Source organism: Tamandua tetradactyla, chromosome 14 (assembly GCF_023851605.1).
Source record: "Tamandua tetradactyla isolate mTamTet1 chromosome 14, mTamTet1.pri, whole genome shotgun sequence".
NCBI classification, from domain to species: domain Eukaryota; kingdom Metazoa; phylum Chordata; class Mammalia; order Pilosa; family Myrmecophagidae; genus Tamandua; species Tamandua tetradactyla.
The window spans coordinates 17737110-17752774 of NC_135340.1; the positions used below are offsets into that span (position 1 = coordinate 17737110).

The window sequence follows — 15665 nt, forward strand, 5'->3', positions numbered from 1 at the left end:
ATAAGGGTACTCTGCTCCCTCTGGAACAGAGCAGAGACCCACAATAAGAGTGTAAGCCAACTCCACATTGCAAAAGGGAGGAACTGGGGAAGGGCCAGCTTGGGCACCACAAGTTTCTACTGATTTTAGTTTGTATATTCTTGATTCAGCAATGGAGCCATTATTGCAACACTTTGGGTTTCTGAAGTTCTGAGGAAGATGGCTCTGCAGGTTTTGCTAGTTGTTCAAAGATTCTGTGAGGACACAGGATGGTAGAGTGTCCTGCACCGCCACCTTGGTCTGGACATTTTTTTCACACTACTAATCTTTGTGTAGAAATTTCTTTTAAAAATATTCTTATGCTATTCCATCTCTTTTTTAACCCATTTCATATATAGTAAAATATCTCAGAAGCAATGACATAAAAGGAAAAATCCAGGGGTATGACATATAGCCTAGTAATTGGCTCAAGGGGCGCCTATGGAAAAGTTACTAAACACAATGATTCTGGTACTTAAATATTTAAACATGAAATTAGAATCCAGTTAAACCACTGTATTTATAAAATGAGTATTCCAGTCTAAACCCAAATCCTTTTACTACAACCGAGAAAAATATATTTTCTTACTGTAGAAGTTTACTACTCTGAGAATTAAATCCTAACTACTGAAGTAACCAAAGCAGTGATTAATATTTTTCAAAGGCCACACCAGACAAAACTGAGGAGGCTATATTACATATAAACTATTTAAGAAGCAACAGATTACTGAGACTTTTTTAAAGGCAATTTTCAGTTTCAAGTTACAGTTTAATTACTGTTACTCTTGAAGTTTCATTAATTTTCTTTTCGTTTCCTATTCTGTACGAATTTCTTTTGATCCAAAATACAGTAATACGTTCAAAAACCTTAATGTCCACCAAAAATCTGTAATGGTCTGGCCTAAAGATCATTATGTTAAGATCATAGCAAGCCATCTACTATAAAAATTAATAGCAGGATTACTCTGCTGGCTAAATAATTCAAACATTTCCACTTGTGTTAATGCTTGTGTTCATAAATTTAATATGTAACTCTAGTGTATAATAGTGTATAAATATCAACACTGGTGTACATTCAACATTAATCAAATTGTATGTTAATGAAAAAAGGATCCACAGGCAACTAGTGATGCATTATAAATGCACTATGGAGGCGAAGATATTTATTGGCAACAATGTTGAAAACCATAATACTGAGCAACACTGAAATGATTAAGGCTTTTTACCTTGTAGGACATTCATCTTTTTTATCAATACATATGGTTTGTCCACGTATATACCATTCACCATCATAATAGAGTCTTCCCTCTTCAGACCTAGCACTGTGGAGATGTTTTTCCAGTTTCACAGGTGCTAAAGGGATCAGTTCAAAAACTGTTATATTAATAAAACATTGTCAGAAGAATAACAGATTCAGAACATTAAGAATTAACACCAATCATACACATATTTGAAGAACACTAATATGATTTCTTAGATAACAAGCCTGAAATCTAATAAAAACATAAAGTTCACTGTTTTTAATGTAACTACTAAGCAAGGCTAAACAATGAACATTATATCAATCATCAATTAACAAATGCCACAAGGGGAAGCAGGTTCATTATCAACTAGTAGTGCCAATTTTAAGTAGCATTTAAAATATCAATTATTGGGCAGGCCACGGTGGCCCAGCAGGTAAGAATGCTTGCCTGCCAAGCCCGAGGACCCGGGTTCGCTTCCCAGTGCCTGCCCATGTAAAAAAATAATAATAATAAAAAAATAAAAAATAAAATATCAATTATCATATTTCCATTGAAGATTACTTCTCATATTTTCTCCCCTACAGCCTCTGACACTTCCAAAGAAGCACAGCTTAATGTATATTCTAAGAGTTTTGAAGTCTGATTCTAACAGGAAGTTGTCCTAAGTAGGACCTCCATTTTTAAATCCTAGAAAGGCTTGGCCTTGATCAAATTATTAGAGAGAGAACATGTTCTTTCGGCAGCACATCATCAAAAGCATTCTATGAAGTAGGGATCTCTTCATTCAAATATCACCTCTTCAGAGGGGTCTCCCCAACCACCCTACCCACTCCTTGGTTACTCTTCTTCACAACTTTATATTTTCTTCATAGCAATTATTACAATCTGTATTTTCTTCATAGCAATTATTACAATCTATTAAAATAATTCTGTTAATTATTTGTTTACATATTCATTATTTTGCCTTCCCCAAGGAAGTTCCAGGAGGTTCCAGGAATATCCTCTCCATCATAGTTTATTCCCAGAGCCTAAAGTTGCACCTGATATGCAGAAAGTCTTCACTAAGCATTCACTCATTCAGTGATTCACAGATTCATTCATTTATTCAAGAAATGTTTTCTGAGCACTTCCTATATAAGAGGAATGGTCCTAGGTACTGGGAATAAAACTATAATTAAGAGAGATAAGCTTCTGATCTTTGTGGAGATTAGAATCCAATCAGGATTCAGACAAATAAGTAAACAATAAATAAAGAATTACAAATGGTGGTAAATACTGTGCAGGAGACAAATAGGATGCAATGCTAAGGATAACAGCATGGGAATGGGAGAGACGCAGTAAAACAGGGAGGTCAGACTCTCAAAGGAACCCATGCCCCAGAATGTAAAGAATTACTTCTCTACAGTTTGGCCTTTGCCTTTCCAGTTAATTCCCAAGGGAAGTACTTAACAATGATATAAAGTTTAAAGAAATATTCGGGATAAAAATAATACAGAGACTGACTCTTAAAGATTACCTTATCTAATAGACTGTGACTAGAAATTCCTTTTCTTATTATTTAAACACGTTTATTAAAAACCTAGCTTCATTGTTCTTGTAAGAACTAGGATATCTCATGGGTAGTGAAAGCAGAAAAAGACAAGTTATTCTAGACAACAATGTCCATCGCTACTTTCGCATTAATTTTAGACTTTTAAAAACAATCAAGAAAGTGTAGTATTGATGTGAATTTTACTAAGGAATACGTAATCTTAGGAGTGGGTAAATTTCTTTGATGGATTTTACTGCCAACATTATCATTTCCCTCCTCAAAAAAATGCATGCATAAAAGAAATTTTGCGTATAATTTCAGATGGTTCACAGAACCCCTAATGCCAATCCATGGACTCCAAACACCTCCCCTAGAGATAACTTGGCCCATAAAGAACACTAAATAAATACTTCTTGAATTATGGATCCATTATTAGTGGTAGGATGCAGCTGAAACACTGAAAGAAGAAATATATTGCATCCAGAAATTTTGAAACTTTTATGAGGTGAAAGACTCCAGAAGAATTCCTCATAATTTTTTTGGTATAATGTTCACAGGTGAAATGAAGCCAGTGATGCGGGAACTTCTCTAGTAGGTAAATTACTTAACAGTGCTGATTCAACAAGCCTCCACAGAAAAGATTTTTGAACTCAGACTAAATGACTTACGTTCTGTTTTCACTCTGTGTGGGCCCAGTGTAGCCATTGCCTTAAGTTAAAAAAAAAAAAAAAAGAAACAAAGAAATTGAGCTCATAGACCAAAAACATATGTTGATATCTATTTAATATATAAAGCATTACTTATAAGTTCAATGAAATACAACCTTCGGCTGCTTTAATAGACTTCTAATATTTAAGATCATAGAGAATATATATATAGACTAACACTTTCTCCTACAGGTGTTAACACCTAAAATAATGTCTCTCAACTAAGAGGTTTCTAAAAAGGGATAATTTAGTAAAGAAACAAATCTCAACTTTCCAACAAGCACAGAAAATCCAATAATTCTTGAACATTTAATGAATGCCTTCCACGAGCCAGGACTGAGCTAAGCTCTAGGCACAGAATGGTAATTTACTATTACTTTGGGGCAACCTAAATAAATGCTCTTCTGTACTTCGGCATAAAGTATTAATTACATTATTATAGAAACAAGAACAAACTGCTGGCATGTCTCTAAATTCGTAAAACATTCTTATAGTCCCGTTATCTGTTATAGTATCAATGGCTTAAAAATGTTGCAAAAGTAAAGTAATTTTACAATAACCATATTTTTATGTTAATGAAGAAAGCAGAATCATAAAAAGTAGACTTCAAAATTTTTGAGTATGTTCCACTACTCTTTAATCATACCTTCCTAATTGTTGTCCAGTCTTCAAGAATATCAAGATCTTGTAGCATATAAACTATATAAGGCCGTTGAAAAGTCAAGGTCAATTTAAGAATTTCATACTTTGAATTGCATTTCCAAAGTTCTCTTTCTCACAGATGAAACAATTTATTGACATAATCCTGTGATATTCTGAATTCTGATTTCAAATTATTCCTCAAATAATTAAGTACCAGGATAAATGCATTCCTGTACCTAATTCCTTATAATTAAGGTCATAAATCATATTTCCTTAATTCTGTGACATCACTCATTATAAAATATCCCACCAACCTAATCACTGCTTTGAGATATGAGAAAAAAAGGTGGAGGATGTTGAGGGGAAGGGGAAAGTTTCAGAAAATGCCAAGACTGAATTCACACATTAAACTAATTTAAAGACACTCTAATTTTAGAAACATTAAAAATATTTTTTTAAAGTACATGAGAGTTATAGATCTGCTTTTACAGTAATAATTTTGAATGGTAGTGTCCTAAACTCACCAATTAAAACACACAGGTTGATAGAATGGATTAAATAATACGATCCATCTCTAAGCTACTCACAAGAGACTCATCTTACACCCAAGGATAGAAACAGATTGAAAGAGAAAGGATGGAAATAAATGTTCTGTGTAAGCTGTAACCAAAAGAAAGCACAAGTAGCTATAATGATATCAGATAAAATAGACTTTAAATGTTATGCTACCATGAGAGAAGATTTTCAGATGTTAATTATAAAAATACTTGTGTCTTTATATTTTCCTGAAATCAGAAACTTGAAAATGTTCAATAACATAGGTCATTACTATAGCAAAGTTGATGGTTTCTACTAAATTTCTACTTGACATTTAAAAAAAAAAGTACATGAGAATTAAATAGCCATGCTATATACAAAAAAAAAATGGTTTCACATCAGAGTCCATGTGAGCTATAAACCCACATTAATTTTCAAAGTTGAGACAATGACTAAATCTCTATTCCTTCACCACCCCCATTAATTAAAACTATACCCCTCTACCTTCAGTTTTATTCATCGTGTTGCTTATTACATTACCATGTAAATAAGTCAATGTATACTAATAAAAATTACAAAGGTATGTACAATGCAAAAATACAAAATTGTAAAAAAAAAAAAAAAAACAGAAAGGATATCTGAAACAACAACTGGCTTCTTTTTGTCAGGACTGAAAGGATCCTTCCTCTTTTTTCTTGACTGAAGTTCATCATTCCATAACTCTGGTAAGTAAATAAAACACTGAGTATTAGATAATTTGTAGAAATAAAAAGAAACAAAATACTACATAATTTCATGGTGGCTATTTATGCAAAAAACTGTATAAGACTTCATTGGCAGCTATGCATATGTACATCAGGTAGTATTTATATAATTCTGTGAGAGGCTATGTATTTATCAATTTTCCTTTGCCTTTATTAAAGCAAACTAGACACTTCAGGAAGCAGAATGCCTGACACTTGAACACGTGAGGCACTTTGTTAAGCATATGTTACCTGCATTATCTCACCTAATCCTCAAAGCTACCTATGAGGTAGGGATTTAGAAAAGGTGAACAGCTGTCCATGGTGGCACCCAACTAGTGGGTAACAGAGAGCACTGTCTGACTCCACTATGGCTACCCTATACCAGAGAAATAAAATTTATAATAATCAAAATAATGCATATTCAAGAACTTAAGGATAACCTAGTAAACACTGCACCCAGTGCAGAAAATCTTTCCACAATATCTCTGAAAAAGGCAACTGCATGTTGGACTAATCTAATTATTTAAGTTTTTCCTTTTTCTCAGACAAAAATCTACTTTCCTATAACTTGTATGCATTTGTCCTAATTTACCTGGTACCAAAGAGAAAACATTGCTGTTCCTTCTTCAACGTAACAGTATTTCAAGATTCTGAAGGAATAACATGCTGTGGTTATTGTCCAATCCTATTCCGATGGTAGGTTCCTGCCACACTTCTGTTTTGTGCCTTTTCACGGGCTCCCATTTTTTATATCTTTTTAAGGTGTTAGTGCAAATCAAAATCACAGTCACAACCACATCGAATCCTTTAGAACTCTTCCCCTTTTCCCTCTCATTAAGACACTTGATTTATATAAGATTAAGACTAAGGTATTATGAGACACTTCAGTAAACTAGAGGTTCAGTGTCACTTGAAGTGAACACCATAATCACGTCACTTCTCCCACCTGAGGTAATGTCGATGCTGTGTCTGTCCTCTTCAAGCCGCCTTATCTTCTCCTCTAGCTCACTCTGGACTGTGTCATACAACAAAAGCTTTTCACTCTTAAAAAAAAAAAAAAAGAATACACAAAGTAGAAAGAAAAAATTCGTTTATCTTATCTAAGGTAAATAAATAGCTTACTCTTAAAATACATTAATATGCAGTGCTTTTGTTTTCTTTTATTAGTGCAACTTGAAAATTTTAAAGAAATGTCAAATAATTGAAAGAAGTAAAACTAGAAATTATAGATTCTAAGTAAAGATTTAATTACATGCAATTAAATTCTATTCAAGAACAGCTCAATTTATATGGGATAAATAAGGAGGCAAATATTTACTCCACTAAAAAACTCACAGCAAGCTCCCATGGCCCCTTGTAAACATACACAGTTTCCACATGTCTCCATAATGGAGAACCTATCCTAGAAAGCATATCATTATAAAATGGAGCATACTTTATCATAGGAACAATAACTGGGCCTTTATTCCCCACTCATACTTCAGCATTAAATTAAAATATATCACAAAGAGAAAAAGTCAAATACAAATTTTTATAATAATTTAAAATAATTCAATTACAGTCAAAATCACAAAATTATAAGGAAGAGAATTTGGAGGTTAATCATATCCAAATCTCTTACCAAAGCTATAAACAGAATGAATGACTTGCTGGAAAAGACCATTTACTGGCAGGTCAGATTAGAATCCAGTTCTATTGCTTCTCAGGGTTTTTTAAATTATGTTTAACACTGTACACTTTACTTAAAAAAACCATAAAATGTTCCTAAGTACTATGTATAGACTCATTCCATAAAAAGCCTGTAACGGCTCCTGACTCATGTACCAGACGCTCAGCTCTAGCATAAGGTAGCAAGCCCTGGGCTTCCAACTAGACATTGTCCTGTGGAAGCAGCATTAAATCCCAGTGTCCGTCATGGAGTCCTTTCTTTGAGGTTTGAAATTTAGAGTCTACAAAGGCTTGAAGGTTCCCTGAGTGACAGAGAAAAGATGCCCTTGTCAATTTGAGACAAGCCAGGAGCCAGAGAGAAAACAACGAGGAGAAGACAAAGTAAATCTGTTGGATAATTACTCTTCATGTTATTTCCTTTGTAAAGTCTTATGAAATACTCCAGTCTTATCTATATTGTGCTACAAGAACTGGGAAACATTACATATGAATGAAAAAGGGAAAGCAGGCCCCTATTGCTCTTCTCTCTCTTTTCCCCTACCCCTTAAGATCCTTAAAAAGCTCCTATGAGTCAAAAAGGAAGTCTCATAATAGAGCAACCAGATAGCTGGAAAAGGGGCATCCAAACTCCCTTGTTTTGGTGCCAGCAGAGGTCTCTGTGTTCAACAGGTAATTGAGTTTTATAAAAATAGTACTTATAATTACATATTTGGCAGATCTGACATCCCTGCAATCCCAATACCTAGACTCATACAGTCTGCTCCCTGAATCCTTCCCTAGTCACTAAGACCTGTGCTGTTTCTCAGCAGGGCAGCTCTAAAAAATCCCTGGAAAGTGGCTCAAGGGTTCCACTTTCGTACTGGCCCACATTCAGGAACTAACTCTCTTTTGGCATGTCCCTGACTAAGGCACATCATAGTTATCACTTCTCTCTGGACTGGAGCCCTGTAAGAATTTTAAGGACTAGCATTAGCAGAGAGCAAAGTAGTAAAAAGCTACAATGCTTTCATTTTTTAAGTGCACTTCACAGGAATAAAAAGGTAAGCAGAACAAGAATTATTAACCTTAGAAACAAACCCCAGTTAGAGAAAAATTTAGTATATGATAAAGGTGTCTTTTCAAATCATCTAGAAATCTGATAACAATAAATGACAATTAAAACTGAATTTAACCATCTAGAGAAAAAAATTTAAGATTTTTTTTGCCTCACATTGTATATCACAATAAATGGACTAAAGAGTTAAATTTGCAAAATGAATCTAATAGAACTAAAGGAAGACAGTGACTCTCCATTTGATTTTGGGAGGGAAGAAGCCTTTCTAAGCACAAAAGGAGAAGGTGAAGTCATAGAGGAAATGACTAATACATTTAGTCATGTAAAAATGTAACATTAAAACACATTAAAAAGCAAACAAAAGAAGAAGGAAGGCAATAGTAATATCTGCAATGTGATGAAGGCTGAATAACCATAAGAAGACATTAAACAGCATGGATAAATCAGTAAGAAAAATCTAAATACAGTACACTGTCACTGCAAAAATAAACCAAAAAAAAAAGCAAATTAAAATATGCAGTAAGTGCTATTTTCCACTTGACAATGTTGTTTTTTAAATTATAATATACACAATGCCAACTGATACTGAATACATAAACTGACCCAAAGACTTTGGAAAGTAATTTTGAAACAGGTATTAAGGACCTTAATGATTGAATTCTTTGATCAAGTAATTACTTTCAGGAGTCTATCCTAAAGAAATAACCAATCTCAGCCAAAGCTGTATGTAAAAGGATGTTTATAATACATTTAATCCATAAAATTAAACTTAGGAACAAAGTCAAATCCAACAATAGGTATTTGGATTTATTATTATTATTATTATTATTATTTTCAAGAAGTGCATGGATCAGGAAGTGAAGGTTACATATATTATTGTACATATCTATTACTGCTCTGCAGACACTAAAAATTCAGAGTTTCAACACTGGGGAGAGACTTCTAGGATAAGCTGGCAAATGAACCAAGATCACAAAACCTCTCTTCCATAAGACCTAATGATATGAAAAAAAAAAAAAACATGTACAAAACAAATCAATAAACAACACTTGCAGCTATCAGACAAAGGAAGGAACACAATCTCATGACATAATCTCTGAACAAGGTGACTAAACTAAGAGCCAAAATCTGTACTATGCACTTCATATACAAGAGTATTTCGTAAAGAAAAGAATGAGAGGGAGAGGGTGATATTCTGAAAAATCTGAGTACTACTTTTTCTTTTCTTTTGTCTTTTTAAGAATATAAGAAAGAGATTTCATTTAAAAAAAGAAAGTCAAAATTATAATTCAAGTCAGTGCTCCACCCCAATTCCCTGAAGCAACATTTGCTAGGAAAAGCCAAGATTACAGTAGCTGAGAGTTCTTCCAAAGCAATGTTCCAAAGCCACCACTGCAATGAGTCCTTTCTTCATAAAGATTGCTTTCCTAGCTGTAAGTAGGCTCTTACAGACACAGGAATTCTGTAGAAATTTCACTGCTGTGGTCCTCAGGGGCTCTCGAGGCACCACATTTTTATTTCCTAGAATAGAGCTTGGCTGGCTTAGCTGCCTGCCACCACCCCCCACCCCCTTTTTTGTTAGTATATTTAATTGGTAACATACAAGTCAATCAAAAGTGGTAATAATGAAGACCCTACCCTGACAACTATCAGTTCCATGATTTTATTTTCCTCATACAGGTTTCTGAACTGCTGACATGTCATCTAAAGGGCAACACAGATGAAGCTTTGAAAAGCAGATTCCCCTGCCATCTAACACCTGCCTATGAGGAAGCATCGTGAGCAGGGCATCTTTGGTTTCAATTTTTACAGAAGGCCCCAGTAGGGACTGCATTTAAATAGGCACTGATATCAGGAGGACCTTGATCAATCGTATCAGCTCTGAAGGTGGAGGGCCCTGAAATGCATCTGGGCTCTGGGGAGATGGAGTGGGAGAGTCAGAGGGATACGGAGTCTTGCTGGTGAGAACCAAAGGTACCGGACGGCTAGGCCAGGATCAGGATGAGCTCCTTGCTGAAATGGATGAGGGTCTAGATAAGGAGTCCAGAGACAATACATGAAAAGCCCTAGGAAGTAGATTCTTCCACACCACTTTATGCTCGCGAGAGAGCAGAAAACTACTATCATACACCAGTTGACAAGCTCTGCCCATAGGCAGCTTTTTATTGACCTGCTCAAAAATATGAATATTACTAGACCACTAGCCATGTGAGAAAAGCATCCAAAATGAAAGGGGCAGAGAGAGAAAAAAACAAGACAGGAAGGAAGTATAAAAAAATAGAGACAATGCAAAAACCAGAAAAAATATAGCCATAGTTAATACCCATAGAGAATAAAGACTACATTCATTAAAAAAAAAGAATCCCTAAATTATAAAAAATAATCAGAAGAAGCAAAGCTCTTGGGTATTAAACGCATGATAGAAATAAAACACTCAGTAAAATAACTGGAAAAAAAATTTGAAGACTCTTAAAAAGAACAGAATACGAAAAGAAAGGAGGGAGGGAGGGACACAGGAACAAAATCATAAAAGTAAAGGATCAATTTTGAAAGTCCAGTATTTGACCAATAAAAGTTCCAAAAAGATAAAATAGAGAAAACGATGGAGAAAGAAATATTAAAGAAAACAATACAAGAAATTTCTCAGAACTAATGATAGGAGTTTCCTGACTAAAATGTCTCTCCAAGCGTTCAGCACAGCAAACACAAGGCACATCATCTCACTACTCCACACACCAGGATAAAGAGAAGCTCCTAAAGGCATTCAGAGACGAAAAAGGTCATGAATAACGGAACAGAAATCAGAATCACAAGAGACTTCTCACAAGCAATATTAGAAACTAAAAGGCCACGGAGTAATGCCTTCAAAATTTTGAGAAAGCATGATTACCAGCTAGAATACTATGCTCAAGCACAAGAGTAAAGATGCTTTTGGATCTGAAAGGCATTTGATTTTAAAACATATCCAATAATTCCTTGATACGCCTACCTTCAAAAGATGGAACCTAACTCCTCTCCTCTTGAATGCAGGCTGGATGAGTGGCCCACTGCTGATGAACTGAAGGCGGTGAGAACCTGAGTCATAAAACCACTGTCACTTCTGTCTCACTCTCTCCTGTATCACTCTCTCTACAGAAGGCAGGACACAGGGCCCACGTGGGGAGGAAAAGAAGCTTCCAGCCTTGTGAGTGAGTCACCTGAAAGTGGATCCTCCAGCCCCTGCCACCCCTCACCATTAAGCTTTTAGAGAACTACATTCCTAGCTGACATCTTTTTTTTTTCATTTTTATTGATGAAACCAAACAACATACAAACACGAACATTCTTAACATATGAACATTCCATGTGCAATCAATGGCTCACAATATCACCGCATAGTTGATGACTGCAACTTCGTGTGACTGCTTGAGCTAAAACCACCCGGCAAGTTGCTCCCAAATTTCTGACCAAATCAACTGTGAAAATGTGATTACTGTTGTTTTAAGCCACTAAGTTTTAGAGTAATATGCTGCAGAGCCATTGCAGTAACCAATACAAGAGATCTCAAAAAGCTCACTTCTATACAGCCTTTCCCAAGAACTACTGAAAGATAAACTCTACCAATGTGAAAAAGAAAAAGGAGCAAAGAGGAGAGAGGTGCAGAGAATTCCCAGGGTGCTGGTGAAGAGACTCCCCACGAAGACAGCAATGCAGGTGGACTAGAAAGCATCTGAAAGATGGACAGGGGCTTTGAGGGTTGGAGGTACTGTTCCCAACAGTAAGGGTTCTGGAAGAAAATAGGGCTGATGGGTTCCCTTATGCACTCAATCACTTGGAAAAAAGCATTAGGGGGCTTTCATAGATCTGCTGGAGTATCTAGAAAAAGAAATGATAAATATAAATAAAACTAACAATAAATGAGAAAAATTTCAAGGTTAATAAAGCTGTACAAGAAAAGAAGTTTAAGTACAGTATATAACTACTGGCTCATGAACAATATTTATAGTTTATAACAAAAACAAAACATAAAATCTGTGACATAATACATTAGAAGAATTGGATGGGAAGAACCATCATGGAATCCTCATCTTCCAGAATAGGAAGCCAACAGATAACGTCTAAAACTGACAAATTTTAAAATATTAGGGTAAATTCCAAAAGTAGCTAAGAGGTGATACGGAATTTGGAGATAGGGTAGGGAATGACTGGGTTTTTTTCATTATAATCCTTACGTCTTCAGAAACACGTATATATATTACCTGATAAAAACATATTTTAAAGAAGGGTGTTCAAAGCCTGCTATGGATTGAATCATGTCCCCCATAAAGGCATGTTCAAGCCTTAACCACCAGTCCTGTGATGTCAACATATTTGTAAATAGGGTCTTCGAAGATGCTATTGGTTAAGATGAGGCCAAATTCAACCAGGGGGGCCTTACTTTGGACTCTTGTTTGGACGCAGTGGGGAGAGACGGCCATGGGATGCAGGCAGGGACTGAGTAATGGATCACCTGCAAGCCACAACCAGAAAAAACAATGCCCTGCCAATGCCCCGATTTCTATCTTCTTGTCTCCCAAACTGTGAGACAGTAAATTCCTGTCATTTAAACCAACTAGTGTGCAGTACTGTTACGGACGCCCTGACAAACTAAGACAGAGTCATAAAAAAGCAGTCATGAAATGCCACTTAAAAAAAGTTAGGATACAAAATAATACATACAGTATGAAACCAATTATGCACAAAAAAATTATATAAACATACACATACTTGTTAAGTGATTTCCTCTATTTGATAGATTATTGTTGATCTTATTTCCTTCTTTAGACTTTGACGTCTCAATTTTTCTAAATAGACACTAATTAATGTTATATAATAAATCAGAAAAAAAGTTGGTTAAATGAACAGATAACCAAAAGATCACAGCCCTGAAGAGCTCTCACTGGTCCTCTTAAGAACTGGAATCCTAACCCTGAACTCTGAAGGTCTCTGAGTCCTTTCTAAGACCTTTTGCCAGTTCTTAATATGTACCTCAAGACCTATGGTGGGATGTAAATGAGAAACTTAAATAAAGCATCTCCATCTGTCTCAGTGTCTGGCACATCACAGTATACCATAAAGGTGGTTTCCCTCCTTAAATGATACAAACCATCTGCTGCCTCAATAGCCTCTGTGGTTTTGGGCACACTCTGTATATACACCCATGTGAACACGCTCAGTTTCTGGTCCTGGGCCCTCCTCTCTCTTGTAATCAAGGTTTTCTTGTGACAACTGGCAATGACTTCCTTCTTCCCACTTCCACTGCCTCTCAGAGTTATTTCTATATGTGAGTCTAATGCAGTACTAAGGAATAAGGAGATAAAAGCCCTGAATAGTGAATTCTGATTTAGTGGTAAACTAACTAAATAACTAGTAGATCAAAGGATTTCAGTGCTGGTTCTTCTTTTCATTAATTGTGTAACCCTGGGCAAATTCTTCAACCTCACTGACCCTCAGTTACTTATTTGTAAAATCAAGATAATTCCTATCCCATGAGGTTGCAAGGATTAAAATAACAATGAATATAAATACTCTAAATATAAGTTCCCTTTCATCTTTTCTCATTTACTCTATCTAGAATGCCCCCAAACTACTGGTGAACATCTTCAGATTAATTACATAGTCAAATTATTCATAAAAGATTGATTAGATGTTCAACATAAAAACATCAAGCCATAACTAAACTAGATGAAACTCAGGTAAATATTTCATATCCTTAAGGAGAAGGAGGGCTTTCAAAGGTAAAAAATGAGAGAACAAAAAAGAAAATCAATTAAAAAAATTTTTTAATTAAAAAAAGAAAATCAATTTATCTGTAAAAGTAAAAAATAATACTTGAAGATATCTTGTTGGCTTCTGTTTCTGACAACATAGTGGACTAGTTATCCTTAAAAAAAAAAACAACTTTGAACACTGGACAGATATTCTGGATTAAAAAAAAACAACAAACGTAAACATCTTTTTAAAAGTATAGTCAAGTCATAAGAAACTAAAGTATATCTCTAAGGATCAAAAATAAAGAAGGAGCTAGAAACCAGCATTGCTGTATCCTCTATCTGAAGAGCCACATCCTCTGTCCAAGCCTCACCTATACAGCCCGCCAGAGTCCAAAATCATGACATAAGGAAATAAGCTGTGAGATGCAGCAGAAATACAAAAACAGCAGAAAAAGACCCCAAAGAACTTCAAGAATGGGTTTATTAAATTAAAAATATGAATTAAACATGTTTAAAAAAAAGAGATCTAAAACTTGAATAAGAAATAAGAAAGAATAAAAACAAAATGTGAAATAGAACTAGAGAATCTCTATAAATGAAAAACAGAGAAATTAACTCAATGGATAGGTTTAACAGAAAAGTTCAGTCATTGGTAGAGAGAATTAATGAAATGGAAACTAGAGCTGAAGCAATTATCCAGAATGAGATAGAGAGACAAAGAGATGGAAAAAATGAAAGAATTTAGGAAATATGGGAGACAGAACGAGTACTTACATATAGCTAGAGCTTCAGAATAAAGAAGGAGAGAAAACAGAAGAGAGGCAATACTGGAAAAAATAATGGGAAAAAGTTTCTAGAACTACTGAAAAAATATTAACCCTTAGATTCAGAAAACACAATAAATCAAAGTCAGGAAAGGTAAAAAGAAACTACATGGCGACACACAGTAGAGAAACTGAAGAACAAAAAGAAGAGGTTGAAAGCAGCCAGTATGGAAAATAAAAAACAGATTATCTAGAATTGCAGACTTCTAAGCATATACTGTGGAAAGTAAGATCCTAAAAATGCTAAGAGAAAATAACTATCATCCATGTTATATGCCCCTAAAATAGCCTTCAAGAATTATTGCAAATAAAGCCATTTTTTTAGGATAAAAAATTGAATGAATTTACAGCTGATTTCATCAGTGAAGAAATGTCTGGCATGTTCTTCAATAAGCAAGAAAATGAACCTGCAAGGAAATATTAGAACTCAAAAACAGTGAATAAGAAGCTAGTAAAATGTGGGTGAAAACCAAAATAATATCTCATTTGATGGGTGAAAAACCAAGGTGAAATTAAAATACTGAACAATTATAACATATAATTTGGGAGGGAGTGGCTAAAGCTAATACAAAAGGAAGGCAAAGTTATTGTTATTATTGTTTAGCTCCTACTAACATAACATGCTGACGAGTTAAGGTAATCACTAAAAAACAGAAATAGAGGATACACATTTATGATGTAACCTTAAAAACTCAATTAAAAAAACAAAAACCAGGAATGAATCTTTTTAAAAGGACAAAGCAGAATAAAAAACACAAAATATATTGGTATTAAATACCAAAATAAACACAATAAATATAATTGGACTAAATTAAAAGACAGAGATTATTACACTGGGTTTTTTAAGTCAAGGCATATGCTATTTACAAGCAATACATCTGAAATCTAAGACAAGAAAAAAAATGAAAAATAAAATAAAGGGAAAAACTTTATCAGGCAAATGCCAAGTCAAAGAAAACTGG

At 34.7% G+C, this 15665-nt stretch overlaps 1 protein-coding gene across 5 annotated transcripts in view; it reads right to left on the reverse strand.

The window, feature by feature from the left end:
• Positions 1-15665, reverse strand: part of BRMS1L (BRMS1 like transcriptional repressor) — a 76936-nt gene that overhangs the window by 8095 nt on the left and 53176 nt on the right. For 4 of the 5 annotated variants that reach the window (XM_077126943.1, XM_077126939.1, XM_077126941.1 and 1 more), the window contains 5 exons: positions 6372-6468; positions 5318-5401; positions 4147-4211; positions 3462-3501; positions 1245-1392 (listed from right to left, as the gene is read on the reverse strand). In XM_077126943.1, the coding sequence (XP_076983058.1) occupies positions 1245-1392; positions 3462-3501; positions 4147-4211; positions 5318-5401; positions 6372-6468 (434 nt within the window). The remainder of the gene's footprint in view (positions 1-1244; positions 1393-3461; positions 3502-4146; positions 4212-5317; positions 5402-6371; positions 6469-15665) is intronic. The other variant, XM_077126940.1, reaches the window with a different exon arrangement.